This window comes from Lipophrys pholis, assembly GCF_963383615.2.
Source record: "Lipophrys pholis genome assembly, chromosome: 13".
Lineage (NCBI taxonomy): Eukaryota > Metazoa > Chordata > Actinopteri > Blenniiformes > Blenniidae > Lipophrys > Lipophrys pholis.
The window spans coordinates 19,656,176-19,682,924 of NC_137632.1; the positions used below are offsets into that span (position 1 = coordinate 19,656,176).

At 40.7% G+C, this 26,749-nt stretch overlaps 1 protein-coding gene across 6 annotated transcripts in view; it reads left to right on the forward strand.

The window, feature by feature from the left end:
• Positions 1-26,749, forward strand: part of pard3bb (par-3 family cell polarity regulator beta b) — a 242,849-nt gene that overhangs the window by 3,400 nt on the left and 212,700 nt on the right. For all 6 annotated transcript variants that reach the window (XM_080478440.1, XM_080478441.1, XM_080478442.1 and 3 more), the window contains exon 2: positions 11,753-11,854. In XM_080478440.1, coding sequence (XP_080334566.1) covers positions 11,753-11,854 — 102 coding nt within the window. The remainder of the gene's footprint in view (positions 1-11,752; positions 11,855-26,749) is intronic.

Below are 26,749 nucleotides of genomic sequence, written 5' to 3' on the forward strand. Positions count from 1 at the left end.
TATTGATTCATTAAGATGATCACTTTCTTGTCAATCTGCGTTCTTTTCAGTTGAGAGAGCGGCTTGGTGCATTTACATGAACACTGACTGTAGAGATCAGTTCAATGTGCGGGTTTGTCTTTACCAAGAATATCATCCAATTAATCCCATAACGCTTCGGCCACCATATGACACCACGTTTGTCGGATGTGAGTATGATCCTACAATCAGCTTTAACTGGGAACCCACCAGGACTGAAGATTAGCTTCAGACTCATTTATATGGACCTGGTTAAACAAGTCACTATTAGATTTAAAAAAAAAAAAATCAACCTTGTGTTCTGCCACCACCATTTTCTCTAAAACGGTCCAATCACGTGCTGATGTTCCATAAACAGTGTACAGCACCTCCTCCAATCCGATTGTAATTTCAATCTCAGAGGATGGATCTAATCTGAAGTGTTTACAAGACACACAATCCGAATGGGTTTAATCAGATTATGTATAGTCCATGTAACTGCAGCTACCGGGCAGTAGTACAGTCGTACTTGGTTGTACTCGAAATGCTGACTTTAAAATGAATTTTTTTAAGAGACCAATCACAAAGAAATCACACAAATTCATACGTGGTTAAATCTAGTTATATTCCCTACATCACTTGTGAAAGGTATCGTTTACAGACTTTCTGTAATTGAGTCGGGACAACATGAGACCTATGAGCCACCAGTTGCCCGTGTTTGCGTTTGATGCTGCTCTGGGTTCCTTTGAGCCTGGCAATTCTCAGCCCAATTTTTACACCAGCACACCAGATGACACTTTATCTCACTGATCACACTTTCAGTTGAATAACAAAAGTTCAAACAAACACAGCAGAAGTTATTCTGAGTTCAGAAAGAAACAACAGGTTGTCGTACGAGGTCACACAGTGGTTTGCTGCCTTCTTACTCACGAGTATCAACATTTTAGGTGTTAATGTTCACCGAGACAGTGAGCGCTCTGTGTGTTTTCCTTCAGCTGCCATGTGTGTAAGTATTCTCCCGCCCCTTTAACTCTATTGATTATATCTCTGAGTGTTTAAATACTTTGCTTCCTGCATGTGTCGATGTAGTGCTTTGTCAGGAACATGCACGCTGTGTGTGTTTTGGACTCCTCTTTTCTTTCTTCCTTTGTTTTCTCTCACTTTTCATACCATCTCCCACAGCTTTGTCAGCACCTCTCAATCTTTTACTTTGCTGACATTGTTCTTCATACTTTTTGGATTTTGTTCATTTCTTGGTTTCTTTTGTGAGTTTCCTAGTATTAGACATGTTTTGTTTCTAATACGTCTTTCACAACATTTCCCAGTCAAATACCCCCCCCCCCCCCAATTCCTCCTCTGAGCACTGGTGAACTTGTTGCCTCCTATAGTCCGTCTTATTTTTTCGTTTGCCGTCGTGCTTGTTCTACATGTATGTTTCCTCATTTTCATCTCATCCCTGTCATTTTCTGCAACGCTAATCGGTTGTAGCTGTATAATTATGGCTGTTAATGTGTTTTAGGATTAGTAAGCCAGGGTATGGGAGTGTTGGGAGAGCGGTCCAGTTCCTAATCCTCCCTTCCAATTCTTTGCAAAGAATATTCTTAAAGTGTCACAGAGACTGCTGTCTTTCTGCCTCTCTCTTTCTCTCCTTCACTCCCCATGTCCTCCACCCTTATCTGGATCACTCTGCTCAGAGAGTCACTATTAAAAACATTTTTATTATCTTGTGTGTTGCTGTGGCGAGCTGACACTGGCAACCATATTTATCAGCTGCTTTGTGAGGACTTCCCATAGTGGTGGTTAAGTGGAGCCCGATCTTAGTGAAGGGTATTAAAGCTGGGTTGAACAGTCAGGGTCCTTAAGATTTGGTCTCAAGTTGACTTTCAGAGAGGATTTATGAAGTTTTACTTGCACTAATTTATTTATTTTTTTCTCTTGTATTCAAATTGAGTCGTAATTAAAACGAGTCTGTTCCTTTGTGTTACTCAGTATGGGTCCAATGGGATCTCGCAGAAACAAATGGGATTAGAATGCGAGAGGCAATCAAAGAGAGTTGATGTTTGTATTTGGAGTGCATTAGGCTGATGTTGCGCTGCATTACAGTATAAAGTTGACCTTTGTCCATCTGTCCATCCGCAGCTAGTTTTGGGTCGTCAGCGAAACTGAAAATCATGTCTTTGCAGAAGCAAGAACACACAGGAGGAACTCTTCTTGCTTTCAAAATGAGAGTGCCGAGGCCCCGCTTACATGACAATGCTTGAAGTGAAAATGCATCGCTTTGGCGCTTTTATTTCAGAAACTTCTGCCAAACCACAGATTGTCGCTGTTGGTTATTTTTGTGAAGAAACCACACACACACACACATACCCGCAGAGAACAATACGCTATAAACATTAACAATGGCGAGTGCATGGAGTTTCACAAAAACAGACGCCAAAGTTGGATTGCTATTCCAGGTGCCTGTCAACTATAGAACTACCAAGTCCCAGGAGAATCTGAACTGGGAGTCATGACACTCTTGTGTGAGACGTGAGGTCGCCATTGTTGTTATTGTCCCATCTAGTCGCGCATGTGCAGAAGAACTTAAGACACAGAGCTGTTTTCCAAAAGTTGCTTTTTCAGTGGCTCTGAGCACCGCTATTGTGTAAACGGACTCCCAAAACACGACAAAACTTTTCTGTGAATGCGGCCTAAGTTCTTCTGCGCTGTTCTGAACCCTGACATAACAGACTGATTATCCGTCATCGTCTTTGTCTTCGTCTTTCTGCTGCGCCCTTCCGGGGTCTCCTGAATTATCTGTCCTCGTCTCCTTTGCTGTTACACCTCACACATCTTTACGTTTCTTTTTTTGTTTACGACATCATCTTTGGTTGTCATGTTTTTGGACATGGATGATTAGTTCAAAGCACTAATTCTTTAAATGTCACATTGAAAATAATAAAATCACATGAAATCTATTAATCTCACTATTTTTGTATATTGGCACAGTTTGTTATATACTTTATTTTTATTGGTTGTTTCTATGAGACACAAATAAATAAAAAATAACCATAGTGTTACTTTCTTTGTTAATCATTTCTAAGGTATAAACAAAAAGCTTAGCCACAGATATATAATATATGTAATTCGTCCTACAAGATATAGACAAACATCTGTGTGGGATAGAATAGGAACTTTGACTATTTTTGATTGGCATATGCTTTCCAAGGTTTCCAGTGTCTCTCAAACTTAGCACTTGCCCTTCTTAGGGGAGAAGGTCAGATGCTTCATAGTAAGGGTCTCCCCACTGATCTCTTTCTAATTTAAACTAGATGGAGCTTCATTACTGAGCCTTTTTCTTGTTATTGCTTTTTTGCGGCTGATTAGCAGAATTTGTATTAAGTACTTATCTTGTGTCTTTATAGTTGTTGGTAAATTCCCTAAATACATAAGGCTGAAAAGGAACTCTGTAGCTGAGCCCAGTTTTTTAATGGATAACCATCGAAGCAAAACACACATTCTGGTCCTGAACAAAGCGTGACTCCATCGACTAAAAAAAAACTCAACTGTAATAAGCACGGTTGGTGAGTTGGCTCTAATTAGGAAATTAATAAAGTATTTGATGCAATCAGGGCACAAACGACAATGAATAAGGAAAAGGAAGATCCCAGATAGCAAAGGGAGGAGGAAGAGCAGCCAGAGAAGGAGGTGGGAGGAGGACAACAGAGTTTGTTTTTATGGGGAGTTGCCAGGAAGTTATTAGCTTGTTGACAGACTTTGTAATTACCTTTGGCCAAACAGACAAGTGTGCCTGCCTGGCTGCTGGTTTATGAATGCCTGTTCATGTAATTGGAGTTAAATGCAGGTAGTGTTTCTTCTCTCCCTCATTGTTATTCATTTCTATGGAAAGTTGGCGTGTTTTCTAAAAATGAGACTTCAAAATTTACATTCTTCGATAAAAAGTCTGGCACATCACATAGTATGAATTCAGTGGAACTTAATGTTTATAACTCAACAATGAAATAAGCTGTTCCAGATAAGACCCCAGTGATAACAGCCTCCTTAAGGAGCAATACGAACAGACACAACACAATAACATGTCTTTAGACTTGCACGTTCAGCCATAGAAGATTTAACCTACGAGAGCTTCTGAGGCAGGAGAAAGCCAACAGAGTGCCTGCAAATAGCGTGGGCGTAGCCCAAAGGGCATGTTTTAAAAATAGCGGTGAACGCAAACATGATTTGAAACTCTTAATTATTCAGGAAGTTTGCAACAAGTGATCCTTTTGTGTTGTTCTGTAGCCTTGAAGACACTCCGTAATAAATATAGATTAGAAGTAAAAGAGTTTGATGGCCCCTGCTCTGAGGCCTTTGGAGAAAAGATTGTCGATGGGTTTGCCAAGAGGTTTTAAAAACATTTCCGCAACATTAGAAATAAATCATCTCAGTTTGTCAAATATTCTGGAAAAATCCTTATTTCTCTGCGCTCTCCAGAAATCTTCCATTGTCCTACTGAGCGCAGACTTTTATTTATTGAGTGGGCCGATTGTGCACACATTGCTTCATGAAGATGGACGTAAGGATTTCACCATAAAAGCCGAGGCTCTTTCAGTTTGAATCTACGGTTCCTCGCACAGACTCAAGTCAGCCTGAGAATGACACCACGCCACCTGTGAAGCATATGGTGACGTAAATGTCGTGGCCTGGGCTTGTTTAATGACAGGGAATGTGCAGCTTGCAGTCTCTCATTCAACAATGGGTTTTTCATGATATCCAACAGGAATTAAGAAGGATGACATCAGGCCTTCCTTTCAACAGGGTGGTGATCTTCAGCACATTAGCAAATACATAAAAAAAAACGTTCAGTTTCATGGAGTTGAAAGGTTTGCTTGTCCAATGTGGACTGGTGGTGGAGGACCCTCACACTCCCATATATCGATCGTATGGTGTAAGTGTTTGAAGGAGTTTCGGCCTCTGTGGGTGTATGCTATAGTTTCATTAGCCAGGGGAAGAATGCTGATGAGGCGTGGCCAAACAAGCTGATAAAGTTGTAAAACATTGTGGCCTTGTGCCAGAGCACAGGCCGTTTTATTTTTTTTTTTCCCCTCCTTCGGAAAAACAAGGGCGAGCCAGTAAAGAGACACGTGCCTGCTGCTCTCCATACAAACCACAGGAATGTGTGGACCGAACCTGACACCTATTCTGTTCTCTTCCATTCTGTTCTAGCCTCTATTCTGCTCAGCATTGAGCATGATACATGGCCACTCATACGTTTCCAGAATTAAGGACTAAAATCTTGTGTTTTGAATGAATTCCTTAGCAGGGCTGTCTGATCTCATAAAGTTGAATTGAATTATTTCTCTGGAATTCAGACCTTGACCGACTTTCACACTCCCCCACTGTTGGAAAGGTGTGGGCAGAGGAGGCATTCGAATCGACAATAAATCTATTTTTTTATTAGAAATTAGGTCATTTCACATCATCATAAAAAGCTGAACTTCGACTAATTCAATTTACTGGAGAATGACACTGTTCTTAACATAATGCGTCTTGTTCGCTGTGGTATTTCCACCAGTTTTTTTTCATAGAAAATGAGCTTTCCATTCTACTTGCTTACCCCACCTGCTGGATGTTTCCTGCTCTCTCTGAACTAGGACTTGGATATATTGATTTGTTTGAATTTCTTCCGATTGAAGGAAGTCTTCACCTGGGACAGTAAAAAACTAATAATCTTCTTGATCTTGTACTCCACTTACAGCTGATTGGATTCTTTTGCCGTCCAGGTCTCTTCACACCTTCAGCTGTAACAGCAGCATGCATTCCAAGCTCTTGTGTCAACTAACCAAATAGAAAGGCTTACTGTTCAGAGATAACAAATGGTGGCAATGTGGAGAGTTCAATACATACCTTGCCACATTCTACAGAGTGCTTTCGCTGGTGGGATTACTCTCCAACCCAGTAATCTGCTCTAGATCATGTCAGAAGCATCAAGTATCCGAAATTACCCATGATTATCTGCAACAGTATCAGGCAAAAACAGTGTATTAGGTACTAATCCCCCTGAATTTTTGGATCAGAGCAGTGTGTTTGTAGCTCAGATCTTTAATCTCACATGATCCAAGTGTCCCTCTAGGATTTTTTTATTTTTTTTAAACTGTCTGGCTTGAAGGGACAAGATTTCTTCCTAAGACATTATCAGATCAGTGTGCTCAGAGCTCTTATCTCTCTTAATCTCCATCTTTTATTTTTTGTTTGTTTGTTTTTTTTTTTTTTTAAGCTGTGTGGTGTTCGTACTGTAACAACTTTTCAAGGCGACTGGGGTGGAGGCGGGCTTCGGGGGCTCTTGATGACCTAGAAACTAGCAGGTTACCAAAGAAGGGAGTTGTATGGATGTTGGTGCGTTAAGAAGCGATTCCTGCTGCAATTAGTACACATAGCTGACTTGTGATTGTGGGAGCTTTAAACAAAGAAAAAAAAAAAGGTGTTCCAACAAAGTTGATTGGCTGTACCATTTGTTGGGTTCCTATGTGTCACATCACTAACTCCATTGGTTACATTATCCACTGTTGCGGATGTAGAGATGAACAATAATAGTCAGTACTGCTAAAATGTTCTTACCTTGCCGACCATATTAACCCCAGTATGTTTATCTAAGCTCACCTCAGTCAAAGATGTCACAGAACAGTTAATCTCACATTATTCATTCACATTATATTGTTTTATAACGATAATCAATCCACTGTATATATAATCTGAAGTGTTTCGTGGTTTCCTGAACCCTTGATTGTCTTTCGTCACACTAAAAGCCATCATGTGTTCATTTTATATTGATATGAAGAAAATAAATAAGCTTTGCATTTATGATAGTAGCTTCATTAATTTGTACTTCCACACAGAGCTACGTTGATATTTAGGAACAATTCAGTGATGCCCGTTAAGTTTCGGCTGAAAACCCAGAATAGATACTTGTGTCTTACTGTGTCCATGGAAGTCCTGCCTTTAGTCTGTCACTTTGTTGCAACTTGATGAATAGCTTATTTGTTTTGTGCCGTATACTTGTCAAGTCCAATATTAATTAAAAGTAAAATCACACTGCGGAGACCGCTGTGCGATTTGCACTTGTGGTGCAGATCCATCTGCAGCTCGTGCTTTCTCCAGCAACCTGCAGGGCTTTTGTGTAAAACTGGCAACCAGGGCAGGCGTGGCTTTGTTTTCCATACACATGGGGGTCACTTATATCTCAGAATATGGACTCAGAGGTAGAAGCTGGATAATAGCTGCACAGGGAAATAGGTACCGATGTTATTGTGCATGAATAGAAAACGTGGTGGAGTTTATCCGTGTTTTTATTTATTTATTTATTTTTTCAAGGCACAGTAAGACAAAGTGCTTTTAGGATCATGCTGTTTATTTACATGAGCAAGATAGAGTGGTATTAACCTTACATTGACTAGTTTAAAACTATTTCTGAAGCACAAACTGTACTGGCAGTTATTCATATGGAAATGTTATGTATATGTTTAAAAAAAAAAAAAAAAAAATCCAACTAATTTACATGACATTATGGCTCAGAAATCCCCCTAGTAATTTGAAAACGTTTCATGTGTTGTCCCACAGTTAAAATGTCCCCAGCTCTTGATTAGTAGTGCTCTGGGGAGATAAACAGTGTGCCGACGAAGAAAATAAAACAATGTAAGTGCAATGTTTGAAAATCTCTCTCTCTCATACATCTGGAATGGGTGTCAGCCAAGTCTGTGTTAGAATGGAGTCATACGGCGAGGGAGGGGTGAACGAGAGAGAAGGACTATGCAACAACATAAAATGCCAAAAGCCCAGTGTGTTATATAAGCGTGATGAAAGAAAAACCATTTCGAAGTTTTCTTTTGAGGAAACGCGTGTTCTATAAACCTCAGCTGTATTGACACTGGAATAAACACCAGCTTGATATTAAGAAATTAAGGACATGCATATTTTTTTGTTACAAACCCCGTTTCCAAAAGTTAATAACATTTGTATGACTATGTAACACAAATGGTTCAATATTTACCAAGTACTTATGAGAGAACATCGAATTGAAGGAGTTTGAAGGAGTGGTCGTCATCTGTCGACAAACGATAGGTCATTAAATGTGAACTTTTTAATAATATATTAATAGTTTGTTGCACTAAAACAAAGGCAGAAATTTAGAGTTGTAGTTATTCATATATCATAATGCTATCATTTACTGGTCCGAACCATTTGAGATCAAATTGCGCTGAACGTGCCCCCCTGAAATAAAGTGAGTTTGGCACCCCTGCTATAGACACTAACACACTCCTGTACCAATCTGAAACTTGTCTGCTGAGTGGTTCTTCCGCTCTTTAATTTGCAGCTGCCAGCATCCAGTGTGTTCATGAAAAATGTTTATATCTGAGAGCATCAACAGACACTCTTTTTCCGTTTTGCCTGAGACCGCCGTTGATGAGTTTGGCTCGGAGAAGACGGCAACATATTTCCATTGTGTTGACATATGCCTCCTTCTTTTTTGCCTGATGCAGTTTTAATGTGCAGTCCAAGATTTGACAGTGAACTGTGCTCACAGAATGTGATTTGCAGAAGGGTTCCTGAACCCACGCAGTGCTCGAGAATTTGTTTTTGATGCAGCGCTGCCTGACGGCTTGAAGATCACAAACATCCCACGTTGACCTTCAGCCTTGATATGATATTATGTCCCGAAAGTCTTCAAAGTCTTAGCGATTTTACCAGATGGAACATATTTAGAAGATTATTCCACCGTTTTCTTTGCAGATTGGTGGACCTCCGCTCATCTTTAAAATGATTTAGTTAAATCTCCGATATTCCTTTTGAGTTGTTTTTAAAATTAGCATTTACTTTTCCAGACTTGATTGCTCCAGTCTTGACATTTTTATCACGACTGCTGCCAACAAACCAGAACTCGAGTTTTGGAATGCTTCATGAGGTGGTCAGATGTCTCACTCTCAACATCTGATATGCGTCTTATAATTTTGGGGTTACACTCGCCTACACGAGCAGATGCCAGGCGGCCTGTTGAGAATGACTAGAGTTACACGGGAAAGTACTTAGTAAAATGAAGTACTTGTCTCAGATAACACATTAATGAGTGGACCGCTTGGCAGTGGACTCATTAATGAAGGAGGTAGAAATTAAACTATGGCGAGGATTTCAGCTGTGGAAATGGCGGCGTTGCCAAGGCAACAACACTAGCGCTCCGCATGCCTCACTTCACTCCCCAAAGTGCACAATAAAGTGTCATTTAGTCATAGTAGTATGTACTGCTCCAAGTGGTTTAGTGAGGATGGACAAACACCTGAGATTGGAGTAGGAAGAAGTAACTGCAACACGGTTTTATTCGTGTGTCTGGTAGTCAATGTGAATTGAAGCCTTTCATTTTTATGAAATTCTTTCTGCCAAATGAGACGAATAAATGATGATTGTCCCCGATGTTTTGTCTGTGGATCAGCCTTGACAGTGACTTCCAGGGACACGGAGTGCTTCGTCCCGTCTTACACGCCTCCTAATGTCGAGTTTTTCAAAAGCACTGACAAGCACCTGACCCTGAAAGAGAGATTTAATGGAGCACCACCCTGTAATGTTTAGAGTCCTACCCTTCCCTGGGCTGTGTGTGCCTTTTATATCAGTGTGTGTACATGCCTGTGTGTTGTCTCAATATGTTGTTCAACAACCAGCTCCATGTAGTCAGCTGTCCAGTACAGTGCCGGTGTCATTAATCACAGAGCCAACACAGCAGAGACGAGAGTGAAGAGGGAGAGGGAGAGAAAACGGGCAAGAGTTGTAATCTGCACAAAGGCTCCAAGGGAAAGACGTGGCAGATAAGTGGAGGAAAGGAACAAAGGAGAGGGCAGAGATGAGAGAGATGTTGAGTCAAAAAGTGAAGGCTGTATAAATGAGAAAGCAGCTGGTGAGCAGTGGAGAAGCACTTTTTAGTCGCTGTGATCTTTGGCTTGATTCTCTTCAGACCCTGAAATGAATATGTACACTTGTCGGAGACAACTGTAATGCCTCTGGTTTTGTTGTTTATTTACCATCATGACAAACAATTTGTATACCACCTATCAGGTTTAAACAAACCACTTCCTTTGAACCATTGCGATTAGAACTGAATCATTTGATTGTATTATTTCTAATAGTTGATGATCAGCCTTCCCTTCATGACCACTGACAGCTGAAGTGAATAACAATGATTAATCGTGACACCTGTTAGTATTAGGCAGCAGGCGAGGATTTTGTTCGCAAAGGTGTGCTGAAAGCAGGAAAATTAATAACAAAGGATTTGAGCCGGTTTGTCAAGGACCAAATTGACACAGCTCGACGACAGAACGCTACTAAACCTGCAGATCTTGTGTTTTGTTCCCAGTCTGGTCAGTCTCGTATCAGTAGTGGTCCAAGGAAGGAAAGAGGTCATGTGCTGCCATTTCTCATTGATGCATAGAGGGAGTGAAGGCTGACAAATACAGCTCGATCCATCTGATGATCAGACTATTCCAACTATTGCCGGAATCGATGCTGGATCTGATAGAAAGGTGTCAGAATACACAGTGCATCCCAATATCTATCCCAATGTTCAGTTCAGGGTCACATGGTGCTGGAGCTTATCCCAGTTGAACACAGGCAAAAGAAGGTTACACCCTGGACAAGGTCATCTGACCATTGCAAACACAGACACACTCACACGCAAGGTTAATTTAGGGTCACCAACCAACTAAACATGCCTGTTTTTGAACTGCGGGAGAAAAACCAATGAATTGGGAGAACATGCAAACAACATCATCAACGTGTGGGCCGCATCACATTTTATTGGACTCGATGATTCTAGCGTCTGCTGTATGTTTGTGAGAATTACAGACAATAAACACTGTCAAGTTATTTTCCATAAAGTTATCAGACTCATTCATCTATTTAAGTTTTCAGTACAATAATAATTCAATAATAAATTTTTGGGGGAATAAATTAACCTGTTCTTTGTGTGGTGGGAACTTTTGGTACATCTTTTGGATCATCATCTCCTTCCAAAATATCTATATGAATGTGTGTCATCTGCGTAGTTATTATGACTTTGTGGCTCCATCCATCCATCCATCCATCCATCCATCCATCCATCCCAGCTAACGGGCGAAAGCAGGGTACACCACAGACAGTTCGCCAGTTCATGACAGGGCAAACACCAACAGTTACACACAATGAAATTCACACCTACGGGCAATTTATTGTCACCACTGAGCCTCAAAATCATGATTTATTTATTTATTTTCATTTTTTTTACTGAGCACCCTGAGAAAATCAACGTGTGCTTGGGAAGAGCAAACTCAACACGTTACGTTACACCCCATCAATTGTGAAAAGAATGTTATTCTTCTGTGATTGAACAGAATAAACTCAGTATATTACACGTCTCATCAAACTGAATGGAGTCCCTGCACTTCAGAATGAAATGAAACAACATAACACTTACCAGAAAGTACCACCCCAATTTTCAGAATCTGTCACACAATGTTGTGGTCAGTCCAGAGACTAAGTTTCACCACGACTGAGTTTCATTGTCTTCACTGTTGGATTACTCATCCAAGTTCTCTACACGAACAGTCTTTTTGCTCTCACGGGGTTGAAACTGTTGGGAAAAGATCACAACAGTTGTTAAGAGCAAGAAATGTGTTTTTGAAAAACAAAAGATGGCTGTGGCGAAGTGACTTATGTAAAGCCTTCTGATCATTTCCAATGGTTCTGTTCCATGTCGTAGGAAGGAGAGTTCCTGGTTCGGACTCATCATGTCGAATACTGTGACGGGGGGATTTTGGACCCTGATGATATTCTCAGCGATCTGGTGGAAGACCGAGACAAGGTAAGGACCAAAAAAGCTAAATATGTGTGATTAGTTTTGCCCTGGTTTAATGAACCGCAGCTATCGGGTGAACGTTGATAATAAGCCGATAACAAATACTCATGTATAATTTGCTCTCCTTTCAACTCTATTTTGTAAGGAAAGAAAAACGATTTTCATACACTCCCATTACTAGACTTGTTCAGGACAGTATCAGAAAACTACATTTAAAGTTTTAAGGTGAACCATCACCGTCCATAATATACTTTATTCTTCTCCTGAAATGTATGATAATCCTCTTGATATATACCGATCAAGAAGTAGCCACACTTGTGCTTTTACAAGGATTTAAGCGGATATCTCTGTGTGTGTGTGTGTGTGTGTGTGTGTGTGTGTGTGTGTGTGTGTGTGTGTGTGTGTGTGTGTGTGTGTGTGTGTGTGTGTGTGTGTGTGTGTGTGTGTGTGTGTGTGTGTGTGTGTGTGTGTGTGTGTGTGTGTGTGTGTGTGTGTGTGTGTGTGTGTGTGTGTGTGTGTGTGTGTGTGTGTGCTCGCGCTCACACCGAAAAGTATTGAGCTGCAGTGGCCATCAGCCACTCCCTCGGATTGAATATTGCCTCTCAAGCAGAATTCTAAGGTAAAGGTTTAAACTTGCCTTCAGCAGAAGACTGTGTCATTAGCAATTCACTTTTGGAAACTTGAGGCAATCTTGATCCATACATCCTCGGATTTCCTTACTCTTCCCTTGAGGAATGTGTCATTTTTCATTGAACCCGTTGATTTTTTTTTTTCCTACTTTCTCATGAACCCTGGAATTATTAGCACGTGATAAATCGACCAGATTAAGGAGGGTTTTTTTTAACAATTGAACAGGACCTTTGAATGTTGAGCCCCTTGCTTGGTGGTTTCCTGTATTAAAACATTGTCAACATGTTTTAATGAGCCGGTGTCCTATGGCGCACTGAATTTTTCATTTGGGTCACCACAAGAAAAAGTTGAAGTACCTGCTGGCGAGAAAACCTAATGTACAGCGCGTTTCCATGTCTCATACCGTATGCCCTAAAGGACGTATAAATACTGCAGGATTCGTTGGAATTTCTCTCAACTAATTAAGAACAAAGTTGCTGTAGTTTGCAATTCCTCTCGGGGCTGTGAGAAGAGCTCGTTCTTTGTTCAACCGGCACTCAGGCCTCTTTTCTTCAGTTTCCCCTCAAAATCGTAATTCTTCTTATTTTATGTGAACAGAATGGCACTATTAGTTCCAATCAAGCCAAAGATATTTTTTTCACTAATAAGATTCTCATCATTTTTGTTTGTTTTTTTTTGCTAATGGGAACTGTCCCCGATGGGGGGGGAACAAAACAAACAATATCCATGCATGACACATCGAAAATTACTCACAACCTCGATAGTACTCTGTACTCATTGAAATTTCTCAGATGAACGTCCCTGTGTCAAAATGAGGTAGTTACGTGACACACTAAGCCCACAGCCTGGAGGCCACGTGACTCAGTGACAAGGGGCAATAAAAGAGTCAGGAGACCAGCTACTGACCTCGGGGATTACTATTATGAGAGTCTGTTGCCATGGTTTTGGTGAGATTCAGAGCGCAGCAGGCAGTGGTCCCGCTGTTGGCTAGTTGTCACTTGCCCATGTGCAACTGTGATCCTGTTGGCAACGCTTTTTTTTTTTTTTCCTTTCTTTCTTTTTTTATGCGGAGGTGTTAGAGTGTGGAGTTCAGCCAGTGGAACATGACGTGTGGTCAAAAGTAGCTCCCATTTGATGTACTTTTAGCCCTCACCATCTCAGCTGAGAGCCCTGAACTGTTGTTCAGTGCACATTTAGCAGATATGGAAACCAACAGTCCACTGTCTCCTGAGAGCTCCTGCTCACGAGAGGTGGTGAATACCAATTAGTCAACTTTTTCACAAAGGGGAAGCCGTCGAACAAGCTGAAAATACAATACTGGCATATTATCATTTTATGGCTTGTAATGAGGTACATGGTATCTATCAGTTGCCTCCAGCACTTCCTGTTTCACTTTCCTTTTCGCTCAGATTCGGTCTCACCTCATGCAGTTATTATCATGCAGATGCATGCTGGAAGGAGCCGCGGGAAACGGCAGCATACAACCGAAATGATGTGCTGCCTTTTTATAGTGAATAAAACCGGCTGAGCATTGAGCTGATTTCAAAACAAGAAGTAGAAGTGAAATGAGTAGATAAGCATTAAATCGTTTGAATAGCAGGCTGTGAGCTGGTCTAACAGGTTTCTATATGAAGGTCAGAGGTACGCTTAGTGCACATTGAAGTCCTTGTGGTGGCGGAGCCTAACGATGCATACAGCCTTTATATTATCATACAGTTATGCATGCTTTTCTCTCAACTTTGCACTGAATGCTATCGCTCTTCAGATTTACTTAAAAAGGATACCTTTGCTTTGTGTTACACCTCAGGATGCCGAGAAAGTGCACAAAACATATGTTGAAACACTGAATGCAGCACTGAATCTGAATATAAAAGCACATAAATCCCTCAAAATACACACTTCAGCACTGGGATCAAATAAAGTCGCACTCTCAATATCCCCACCAAACACACGCACACACACACACACACACACACACACACACACACACACACACACACACACACACACACACACACACACACACACACACACACACACACACACACACACACACACACACACACAAAGAAATAAACTGTAGAGAATATGATATCCAGCAATACACACTTCTGAGCACCAGAGATTGCATATGAAATGAAAGTGTGAAATATTCATTGGATTCTGAAGCGAGGCTTTCATAGTATTACTGAGCTGAGATGAATAAATGGCTCCTAATCCCAGATGAGTGTTTTACTGTAGGCAGACTCAGACTGCATGGCTTTAGGTTTATAACCACGGAGAAAACACAAGTTATTCTGGGACTGCTCAAGACAGAGGTCAAAAATATGGTTTCAAAAAATCCATGAAATGTTGTGAAGAGATACGTCAGGGAATATGAGCTCAATTTCTTCTCTTGAGCTTTGAGATGATGATTCTGTGTTCTTCAGGACTCGTTTACAGCTGCTGCTAACTGTGCATGGAGATACCGACAGCATGACACGATAATTGTGTCCAATCTATTGGCCTTTGCATTTGTACCTGTGTACCTGTGCATTCTCGTTACATTGATTCGGCCTCCTCTGTGATCAGATGTCTATATGCATATTGGCTGGGTTGATAGGTCAGCGTCGCCCACAAACGCTGATTCATCTACAGATCGTATCTAGCTAATTACACTACCATGCGTTCTGAATGTATATACTTAAAAAAAAAAGCTTGTTTTAACATCTGTAAACTATTTTTCGGGGGATAGCGCCCCCAGATGAGAAGCTGTTATAATTGCACGACCTCCCTCCCCCCGCCACCCGCCAGCAGTTCTGGTGTGAAAGCAACTTACAACATATATTTCAACAGTTTGGCTGGTGCCTGTCAGCAATGCTATTTCAATCTCAAGAGCATAATGGTGAGAGTGAGGTGATCCCGAGAGGAATATCAATGCCAGCCTCACCAAACAGCACAGATGGTTAAAATATATTTATGGAGGCATATGTCCATTATATTCCCCTTTACTTGAACAGGGGAATAAAAATTCAAATTCTTATTTTCCATCTTCAGATGTGTTAAACAAATTTTTATGCTCGCGTCAACATGAAGATGAATTATAGGTTCTTTGAACCTGCATATGTGTGCATCAATTCTCCAAATGCCATGTTATATTTATACTCTTAACATGTTTGACAGGGATTTTGAAATTGTCAACGTGGGGGGGGTCTATTAAAATCCCTAAATGGTGCATTCTAATGTATTCTGGATACTAAATGCTACATTGTGACATGCAGATTTTGGTTCTTAACAATATTATCCAATTGCATCCAATATACTTTCTTGGTTTGTTAAAAAGTTGTCTTTTTTTCCTTTTAAGTTAAAAGCTTTTTTTTTTATTGTACCTGTATCGGTAAGCGAGATATAAAGAAATATGATACCAGTATAAGAATGAGACAAGACAGAAGATGCAATAAATGAGTGTACAAGGTGGAGTACTGTGTCTGTGTGTTTACTGGGAGCAGCGCTGGCTGTGAAGTCTTAATACTAGAAGGAAGGAAGGACCATTCGCCTTCACACACTCGGGGTGAAGGAGTGTGTTGCTTGTCGGAGCTGCGCTCCTCTCACCCACCTTGGAGAGAGCAGCCACAGACTGAACTGGGCTCTCCTTAGCAGCTTGTCCAGTGTCTTCCTGTGCGCAGTAGAGGTGCTGCTGCTCCAGCCGTCTTCACCAGAAACAAGGGCTAAAGCCAAGAATCCAAAGAGAGCTCATTTAATTCTTAATCGCCTGTCTCCTTAAGGATTTTGCATAAATGTTGTGGCTTTCACATTTGTGTTACCTTGTGGTGACTCTTCTGGACCATCGCACAACACAGCATGTTGATATGAGCATTGAAATTCTGTTTCTGTGCTGGTCTCTGAACTTTCCAAACCCACTCCCACTTCTCAGATTATAAAACTACGTTGGACAAGGATGTAACAATGTGGTTGAACTTTCTTGCAAATTCACCCGTAGTCGATCAACAACACCCAAGCCCCACCTTTTTTCTCCATAACTCTGATGTCTCCCATGCATGCTGTTTTTCAAGCCCACTTTATGCCAAAGAAAATGAAAAGTAAGCAGAAAATTTGGATTCCCATCAGCATTTTCTATGTTGCTGGAAGTGTAATTCCTAATGTATTTTCCCCATCTTGTACGTATGCAGAAACAGACTTAACAGGCACCAGCGTTTTCTTGAAAGGTTATCTGGTAATGGAAGGATGGGGGAGAAGCACTCTTGCCTTGTTTGATATTGATGTTTTTTGCTGGACAATAATGTTATATACATATGATTAGATATTGCAAACAATGTACATTACGTTTTACAGGCAACTGAGACGCAAGATCAAAGAATACTCTCCAGCGCTTTATCTCAAACACACACAGTTCTGATTATTATTATGCTTTTTATTATAGTGCCTCCTCCATGCCTCAATCGTGAACATAGACCATTTTGACCTATCAAAACGTAAAGGAGAATTTTTACTACATAGACCAAGAAGCATTGTAAATCACTGAAAAAGATATAATGTTGGAGGTCGTATATCTGTATGAGCTGGTAATTCAGCTGTACGTTCCACACAGTATGCAGATATAGTAAAGGGTGCTCTGTTAATATATGTTGACTGTCAGGGTAGACTGATATATGTGTCAGCGTTCTGCAATTTACCAATGAGGCCACAGCCTCATCAAATATAATTCACAACTGGGCTAATGGCTGACATCTGGGCTCCTAAAAGAAAAGGGCTTTATAGTCCTTGTACCCTTTTCAAGGACTAGCAGGTACACCGGCTCACATACACACAGGGCAACTCGTCCATGAGAACCAACACATACGACTATTATATGATGGAAAATGTCAGGGCACATAAAAGAAAATGACAAAGGAATGATATCAAGAGTCTCCTCCACATTTGACAGGCTGAAGACTTTATGACTTTGATACCCCTTTGAAGAGCAAGGATGTACATTTATATATTTTAGTGTATGTTTAACCTCAAAGAACTGGTAGGACAATGCACACATTCAAATACGCTTGTGATATTGACGTGTGCAGCAGCAGTTTAACCTTTTTAAAGTATTCAGTTTTCTCGTATTCTGCGTCATCAATCTAAAATAAACTTCATTATGATGTGAGACTGTCCGATCGGACTCTCTGGGTAATTCTAACGTGGAACTGAAAAGATGTCCACATAATGTCACAAAGATTTTGTAATTGTTCTTTATCATTAAAAAACTGAGCATGTCAAACATCATAGGTCAGATTAAAAAAAACAAAGAAAATAACAGGTTTTGCATTGCTCTTATGGTTTCATCATACGGCACTATTTGTTTCCTCAGACACAGCCTACAATCTGACTTGTTTTCAATTCCCAGATTAAAAGTCCTGCCAGTGGTTTTGCTCTCCAGCTTCTCTCTTCGTGGTTTTCAAACTGCAGTGCATCCGAGCATTGCCCCATGGAAGTGAGACTGCGGTCTGACAGCTGTGTAGCCTAGTGGTGGGTGGCTGTAGGGCAGCCTTGTACGTGAAGAAAACACTTATTGGTTTAACTAACTAATATTTAGCATATAAAATTGTTAAGCCAGCTAATTCGCTAATACTATTAAAATAAAGGCTGGGTTTTACCCCCCCCCCCCAAAAAAAAAAAATAATTAATGAAAAATTAAGATTTCATGATGAAAATAATCCTTTTTTGTTGTTTTTCTGTTTTGCTGCATTGACTTGACTTTATGCCATGGCTTATACTTTTGTTAGAATAGAAAATATTTTAGTTGGGAGCATATTTCAGTTGTTTTCAATGACTTTTATTATGAGTAATACTAAGACAACAATGGACACCAGACCAACTACTCTGCATCTCAGAAGTACACAGCAGCACAATGTACTATATGTGTAGATTTGTACACCCCCCCTGCCCACAAGGAATCCCAGTAAATGAAACCAGTGCAACTTGTGAAAGCAATAAGCTGCGGTGCTTTCTTTAGTGGAAGGTCAATATTATTCATACCAGTTTGCCACTTCGCATGGAGGACTGAGGGGGCAAAGGTGGAGAGAGTACTGTTATTTGTGTGTGTCTGTGTGGGAGAGTGTGTGTGTGTCCTTCCTGTTCATTCACTTAACCTTTACGAGCTGACATCACGCCTGGAAAGGAAAATATATCTGAACTCATTTGCCCTCTGAGATCAATTGATAAATATGATTAGGGGAGGCTGGAAAAGCACCAATAAGACCAGAGGATTAAGATACATATATTTTAACAAATGGTCAGTATGTCTGGTGAAATTTGTCATTTCTTGAAAGTATAGGACCAATTAAAACGTATATATTAACAAAGTTGTGCCTCACTCCTTTTAGATTGACATGTTTTTTTCAGTGAGTATGATAATCTATAATCTTTGCTAAGAAAAGATTCAGGGTCAGTGAAATATCAACAGAAAGCATACTTCGTAAGAAGTAAAGCCATCTCATGAAATGAACTAGGTGTGGGGTCGAGCCCACCCAACCCTGGGAGCCGGAGATAACAGAGCAGCCACTCTGGGACAACTTCCAGTGAAGGATAAATCTTACGGGCTAAGTGCTAATCTTTTGGTTTATTAAAAAAAAAGAAAAACTACCTGCTTCACATAACTAGAGCTTGCTTCTGGCTATTATTCTTTAAAAAAAAAATAAAAATCTTTTCTGATTGGGGGGAGAAAACTAGAAACGGAGTGATTTTTTTCAATAAAACTTGAATTACCAGTTGGTCACGGACTCCAAAAACAACGTCGAGGATTAATGACAGTGGCGCGGCTTTAAGAAAATAATCATCCTAAGTTATTAATGGTTAACGCACCATGAATATGATTATTAATCTGAACACAGAGCTGCTAGGTGAACAATGAGATTTCCAGGATGTCTGTCTGCCCGTTGTTTTTCCCCCCACTCTCTTAAATAATCATGTTTTTTTGTTAATTTGCCTCGGATTAAAATGTTGTGATTAAACGTGGACTTTGTCAGAGGCCGCCCACGCAAATTACCGCCTCTCAATATGTCATGTCACTTCGCACGTTCCTTTTCTAATCCCTTTCAAGTGTCTTTGTTTAGATCTAGGTTATGGTTCAATTCATGTTGACACGTTAACCAGCGGCGCGCACACACCCAAGGATAAAAAAATGAATAATAAAATGCAGTAAGAACCTAATCATCCCCTCCCTCCATACATACGCATCCAGTCAAATGCTGCCTGACTGTCTGGTGCCTATTGTCTTCATTATCTTGTCACAGCAGAACAAGCAGCTATGAATAATCACATTGGAACTGCAGCATCTTTACTAATCAAGGCTTTAACCGTGGCTGTGTGTGCATGCATGCATGCGAGGAGCCGAGGCCACTGCCTTTCACAAAGTGTTGGGAATAAAAAAAAGAGAGAGAGAAAAGTTTCAGTCAGCCGGTATATACTGCACCGAGTTAATGTTCTTGTCATTTATGATGGAAACTGTAGAGGAGGATTATGGGGCATTATGCATAATAACCCTTCCAACAGGGTCATAATTGCCTCATTCTGACGGGTTCATGTTTTGTTCCCTGGAAATGACAGAGCTAAGCTGGGGAGAAGGGAAAATGGGCAAGAAAAGGGATGGAATGAGAAGGGTGAATGAGACAGGGGGCCGACATGTACAACAGTGGGAGAGCCGGACGAAGGGCTGGGGAGGAGGAGGGGGAGGAAGGCCAGAGAGAAAAAACAGGTTGAGAAAGCTCTGCAGAGTTGGAAGATTCCCCCGTTTGTGGGTAAGACTTGACCAATACCTAGATGAGGGTATTAAAAACGGGCTACACGTAAATATAACATTCAGTGTGTTGAATTATCCAGGTTCGGCCTTCAGTTGCATGTTCGCCTGTTGTACTAGTACTGGCTTGACTTCCTGTCTGACTGATTTCTGTGGTGGTGATAGGTTAGTAGAATACTACCAGATCGTGGGCAAATGGAGAATCACATTCAATTTATTTATTTTTTTCTGAAGACAAAGGATTTCATTTGAATTTCAAATGCTTTGGACAGTCTTTGAAATGAAAGAAGCAGATATGACTCCTGATATGTATTTGATTAACCATGATTTTTATTTTTTGAACATATATTTTTCGAAGATCATCGTATATTGCATGACTCACAATATTGCAGTACTACGTAAAACTTTTCCGGAGGTAGGGGTAAAATCCATTTATCCACCACATGGTACCATCAGTAAGGTTTCTGATAAACTTAAAAAATTTTCTGCAGCAGTTGAAACAAACATACAGCCAATGTAATCAATTCCATTCTTCAGCGAAGAGAACTAGATTTCCTGGAAGTGATGATGACTGTGCAATGATTCTGTCCCATGTCAATGTATTTGGCCTATAAGATGGAGCCCCACTGCAGTCGACTGTTGACAGTGGATTATATTTCACTGAATTTCTGACTTCTGGCATCAGGCCAGTTGTCGACACTACATGTGCATGTACACAATGGGCACATTTACATATGAAAAAGTAGATTCACAATAGGCTTTCGCCATATCCAAACGAAACAAATACTGTATCTGAACGTACAAAAATGTTGTGAACCACGCCGAGCTGTTGGCTCAATCGTTAATTGCCTTATAACTACAATTATCCCTAATGATGAATGTCCAAATGATTATTCCAATGCTGTTGTAAAAGTTCAAACAGTCAGCGATGACAGCAGTCAATCCATGAATGATGCAACACACACATTAACTCAGCCAAATGACTTTCGCGTGCATATTCATGTCCCGTCTGTTTATGTGCGCGTCCAAGTCAAATTGCGCAACAGCCTCGCATTATCCTTCCTCACTCGCCTTTGTTTTTGCCGGGCCCTAATGTATTCATTTGTATCAAGGATCATCATGTCGCGCAAATACGATGTTAATGTGTGTGTACTTTCTAAGTTGCAAAGGCCGTGATCAGACTGAAAGACTCGGGGAAAGAACGATCAAGCTTTGCAGAGTTGCATCTGTTGGCAGCAGCTGGCACTATTTACCACTGTTAGTTTTCCTGCTCAGCAGTACAAAAGAACAGGGCTCAGAATGACGGGAGTGGGTCTGCAACTGCAGCGGTCTGTAGCAGGCAACCTGATCTGAATAATTTTCCAATTATCAAAGACTGAACTAAAAATTCAGCTACTGTAGTGACCTTTAATTATTCTGGGCTAACTAGTCATTTAAAAGTATGATTAGAGTTGTTCAAGAAAAAAAAGAAAAGAAAAAAGAAACAATTTTCAATAACAATAAAAAAGAACAAATGTATTCACACTTTGACAGCTCGGTGCAGGCCAGAATATGGCATTGAATAGGAAAACGAAATTAAAATAAAATGACTTCCGAATTTAAGTAAGCCATCTGTAAACCAAAGAGAATACAAGTTAGTTATTGTGCACACAATTTATTTGATTTTATTGTTCAACCCTTTTTTATTGCACAAACATGCTGTTCCGTCAAAGTCACGATTGATGACATAGCAGAAAGCCACAGCGTCACCGAATCCTGTTTAACCCGCGTCAAAAGCGACAACTTGAAACTGCATCCAAGTTTTAAAATTTTGTCGATAGGCCAAGAAAACCCAGACTTATTTTAAATATAACTCCCAAACCATGCATTTCCCTGAATTGTGTTGTTTGGTGTGCCTTTTGGCGCAAGAAGAGATGTATAAAGTAGGACTATTTGAAGGAAAGTGCTTGCAAGGAAAAACAAGAAGATGACATCCACTTTCCAATTTGTGAAAAAAACAAAAACAAAAAAAAAACATGACATGACCAAACAAGGGAAGCTGAACAGTTTTTATAAGTTGAAATATAAATGTAAACTCCAGGCAGATTAAAGCACAAATAGTTTCCCTATTATTTTATAATGTGTACAAGTGTCTGCGATTTTCCAATAAAAGTACCTGCTGTTCTCAATTTGACTATTTGAGGTTTCACTGTTTAAGAGACAGTATTCGTGGGTTATAATTTGCCCAGTTAGTTACTAATATGTGACGCCTCCATGCCAACACTGAGAGTGCCTGTAAGACAGTTTGTTGATTCTTATTGTTCTCCTGCCACCCAAGACGTCCGGTTGTATACCAGACTGGCCAAAGAAAGAAAAATGAAAGAAGAGGGCTTTATTTGAATATTTAGCTGAGATTTGAACTGTTTGCCCTATTATCTTCTGGAGCAAATGGTTTGGCAGACTGAAACATGAACACACAGGGGGGTATATAGATGCACACACACACACACACACACACACACACACACACACACACACACACACACACACACACACACACACACACACACACACACACACACACACACACACACACACACACACACACACACACACAAACTATGTACACCCCATTGAGTTGGCGTAAACCCACCAACTGTCCATCTTGACTTATCACGTCAGACTGTTTGAGGCAGTCTCATGTCATCAGATGGTATATTCAGCAGACGTGCCTCAAAAGTGTATACTAACGGGATTGACAAGGCGACTTGGACACAGTTTTCCAGAAAATGACTCTTTTTGTGGGATTGGATCTCAAACTGAACAAAGTTTCTTTGATCAGGTGCCCACTGGAGAGCCCCAAGAATACAGAAGAGCCTGCAAAGCCTTCTGTCTTCGGATGTTCATGCCAGGTTTCTGTGCTAACACAACAAATCTGTGATGAGGTTATCTGCAGATTGGAGGAATAAAGTAAGAAGAAGAAGCAGCTCACAGTAAAAGAAAAGAAGAAAAATGATGCCTAAATGGATGGATTAAAGCGACAGTATTTAGTTTTAGGGCCTTTGGTGGAACTTTCTGCTGTGATGTGTTAGGATCTGGAATAGAGTACACAAAAATAGTGTCCTTGTGAAGATGAAAGTAAAAAAAGATTGTAGACATGTCTATACAACAAGTCGGGACATTGGTGTTTTCAATCGTTTGATTTACCAAGCAACCGTCGGCAGCAAAGAAAAGCTGTGTGACATTGACAGAGACGATGAGGCAGACATTTCATAGACACAACCGACAAACTGGACTGAATTCCACAAAAACATATTCCACAAATGTGGTAACATTTAAAGGATATCAGTCAGGCTTTACAGTGGAAGAAGATTTATTTCCAAGAAGTCTTTTTTTGAACAAAGAAATAATCCAACAAGCACAAATTTCCAGACTTTTCCTGCTCAGTTTGTTCTTTTTTCTTTTTTTTTGAAAACATGAATCTGAAGCTCTAAATGCGTAATGTTTGGAATCCTCTTTCAAAGTGCAGCTGACCCTCACCACCCCCACATGTGTGACTTTCTTCTCCACGCACCATCACACCACGTAGCCCATCAACAACACGGCGACTTCAAGCGCAACCTTCAATGTCCCGCAGCCTCATGTGTGACTGGCTCGTCATGTTTCACTCGATCACATACACAGATGGCCAATACAATATTGCTCGTGTGGCACATTTTGAATAGGCCCGTAATGTTCCATTAGTTTGATTGCTTGCATCCCGTCACACGTGATGGGTAGAAACAATAAAAGCAGAATAGAGCAAAAGAAAAAAAATTAAACGGCTGTTTTAAATGCTTCAATTTAATGCTTTAATTTTAATACCGTTCATTTAACTGCACGAGTGACGTGATTGGATTGTTTCTCCTCGACACAGATACGTGGCACGCAAAACGCTCCGCACACAGATATACTTATATGCACACACACACACACAGACACATGCGTGCACTCACACTCTTCAAAAGCAGTGGAGTGGAATAATGGACAAGGCGACGAAATAGTGGGCAGATTTTATCATTCACACTCTCTTAACCACCAGCCATCTGCTAAATGCACACACTCTTGTCTTTGTGTCTGTGGGTGTGTGTGTGTGTGTGTGCGTGTGTACGAGTTTACACACATGCGTATGAATGGATGGATGCCTCACACTGGTGATTTAATGATGCAGCCCATTCTAAACAGGACTATTTGTCTTGATTCTCAGTTACTAATCAATAGAAGCCACAAATTGTGAATGTGAGTGCATTGCCATATAATGTCAACCCATACTGTGATTGTAGATTTTGAACTGGATTAGGGACGTACACAATATTAAATACATGCTAAAATGGGCATGGAACCACAGATACTTGTGTGTGCTGCTGCTTGAGGGGCCATTCCACTGTTGGTTGGAGAAAAGTGTAAAAGGAAAACACAAAGCAAAGGAGATTATTTGGTGCATGGTGGGGTAGTGGTTAGTGCTTTAGCCTGACAGGGGGAACATGTCCTGCTTGAGTCTCGTTAGGTTTTCTGTACAGTTTGCATGGTCTCTTTGTATGTGCTCCAGTTTCTTTCCCAATCCAAAAACACAAATTCTATAGGTGATTCCAAACCACTCATCGACGTGAATGTGCGTCTGTGTAATCGTCCTGTGATGGGCGAGTGCAGGGGTGTCAAACGTAATTCTTTTGGGCCAAAACTGGCCCGCAAGACGCTCTAATCCGGAGTGCCAAACAACCAAGCAAATTGTAAAAATTTCTAAGAAAATATAAAAAAAAAAATTTAAGAACACGTTTCTTAAGAGTAGTAGACACAACGCAACACTGAGACCCCAAGCTGAGATATCCTTTAATGTATCACGTGTTTAGTATCAATGAATGTTGCCAACAAGCTTTCAACCATCCAACCAGTTTTCTACCATTTCATGAAGCTTCTGATCACTCTGTAGTAGCGGTCTCAACCCGAGGGTCCCAGACTGCTGTTGGAAGCCACATATCACAAGGCGTCCTCAGCCATTGTCGACTCGGACAGTGTCAAAATTAGATTAATACTTTTCAAAGGAAACCATAACAAGACACTAACTTAGAAAACTGGCCATTGCGTCCACTTTGAAGGCCTCTAGTTTTGTGTTTTGTTGAGAGTAAGGCATCTAGAAAACACATAGTGTATTATTCCCTACAGGAGTTGTGGCGAACAAAGTTGGTGCTTTGTTGACACGTTTTTTTTTTTTTTTTTCCAAATCTGAAATGTGCAGTAGGTGTTCTGTGTTGGTTTTACACATTGCCCTCTCATATTCTCGGTTGTGACTCGGATCTTTTATAAACTATATTTTGAATGTAGTATGCATTTTTTTAATTTATTTTTTTTCATCTAATGTTAAAAACTTCTACAACCACACCGACATGATGAAGAAATACGGCTTTTTCTATAAATACGGGAAAAAAAACTGAACACCTTTTCTCCATTTTTATCCCAGTTTTTTCATCTTTTCATACCGTCCTCCTTTAAACTGCTGCTTTAAGGATGATCTAGCTCTGTCCCATTTTTTCCCATTTAATGGAAATGTTTCCTAAAGGTCATCTTCGCTTGGTTCATGTATCATTATCTCTGTTACATTGAGAGATTGCTCATTAGGATAGAGCATATAGCGGCGACAACAGTGGGAGCTCACCATAATGAACCTGAATGCTTCTTCTTACATTTCTTTTCTTTTTTTCCTCCCTCTCCGCCATTCGTCTTCACTTTTTTCACCTTGCGCGCTGTTATTTGCTTCCCGTTTTGGGTGCCAGGCAGTCAGGTTAATTCGCGTGGTTAATGCAGATGCTTGTCTTTCGATGACATTTTTTTCCAGCTGTCTTCAATGCTGCTTTATTTGCTTTCTTGCTCGCTTCTCTTGCACAGTTCTTCTCCGACCGTGTCCTGAGGATTTAGTAATGCTTTGGCCTGACTTCCCCCTCCACCTCACCCAGAGTCCTCCTCAACCCCCCCCCCCCCCCCCCCCTCTTTCTTTTACCACTTTACACTCTTTCCTCTAATGAAGCCAATCATTTGTGAGTCACACCTCTTTGTGTGTGTGTGTGTGTGTGTGTGTGTGTGTGTGTGTGTGTGTGTGTGTGTGTGTGTGTGTGGACTCTCCATTTGTCAAAGGCACATACAGATGTGATCCAGACCTGATCCATATGATGACCCTTAGCTAGGAACCAGGGGGGGGGGTTAATTGAGTAATGGCATTTGCGAGGGGGGAAGAGGATACTGGGAACGGTGACGAGACCGAAATCTGTCGAGGGAGAGAGAGAGAAAGTAAGCGATGAGTAGAATGAGAGCATTAAGAGAGCCAGAATGAGACAGATAGGGGCAATTTGTCCGAGCTTATGAAAGGAGAAGCAGGAGGTTGCAAGAGAGAAAGGGGTTAATTGCCAGAGTGAATAAAATCTAGGGGAGAGAGGAAGGCTGGTAATTAAAGAACTATGCAAGAGACAGAGAAATAAAGACAAATGTGG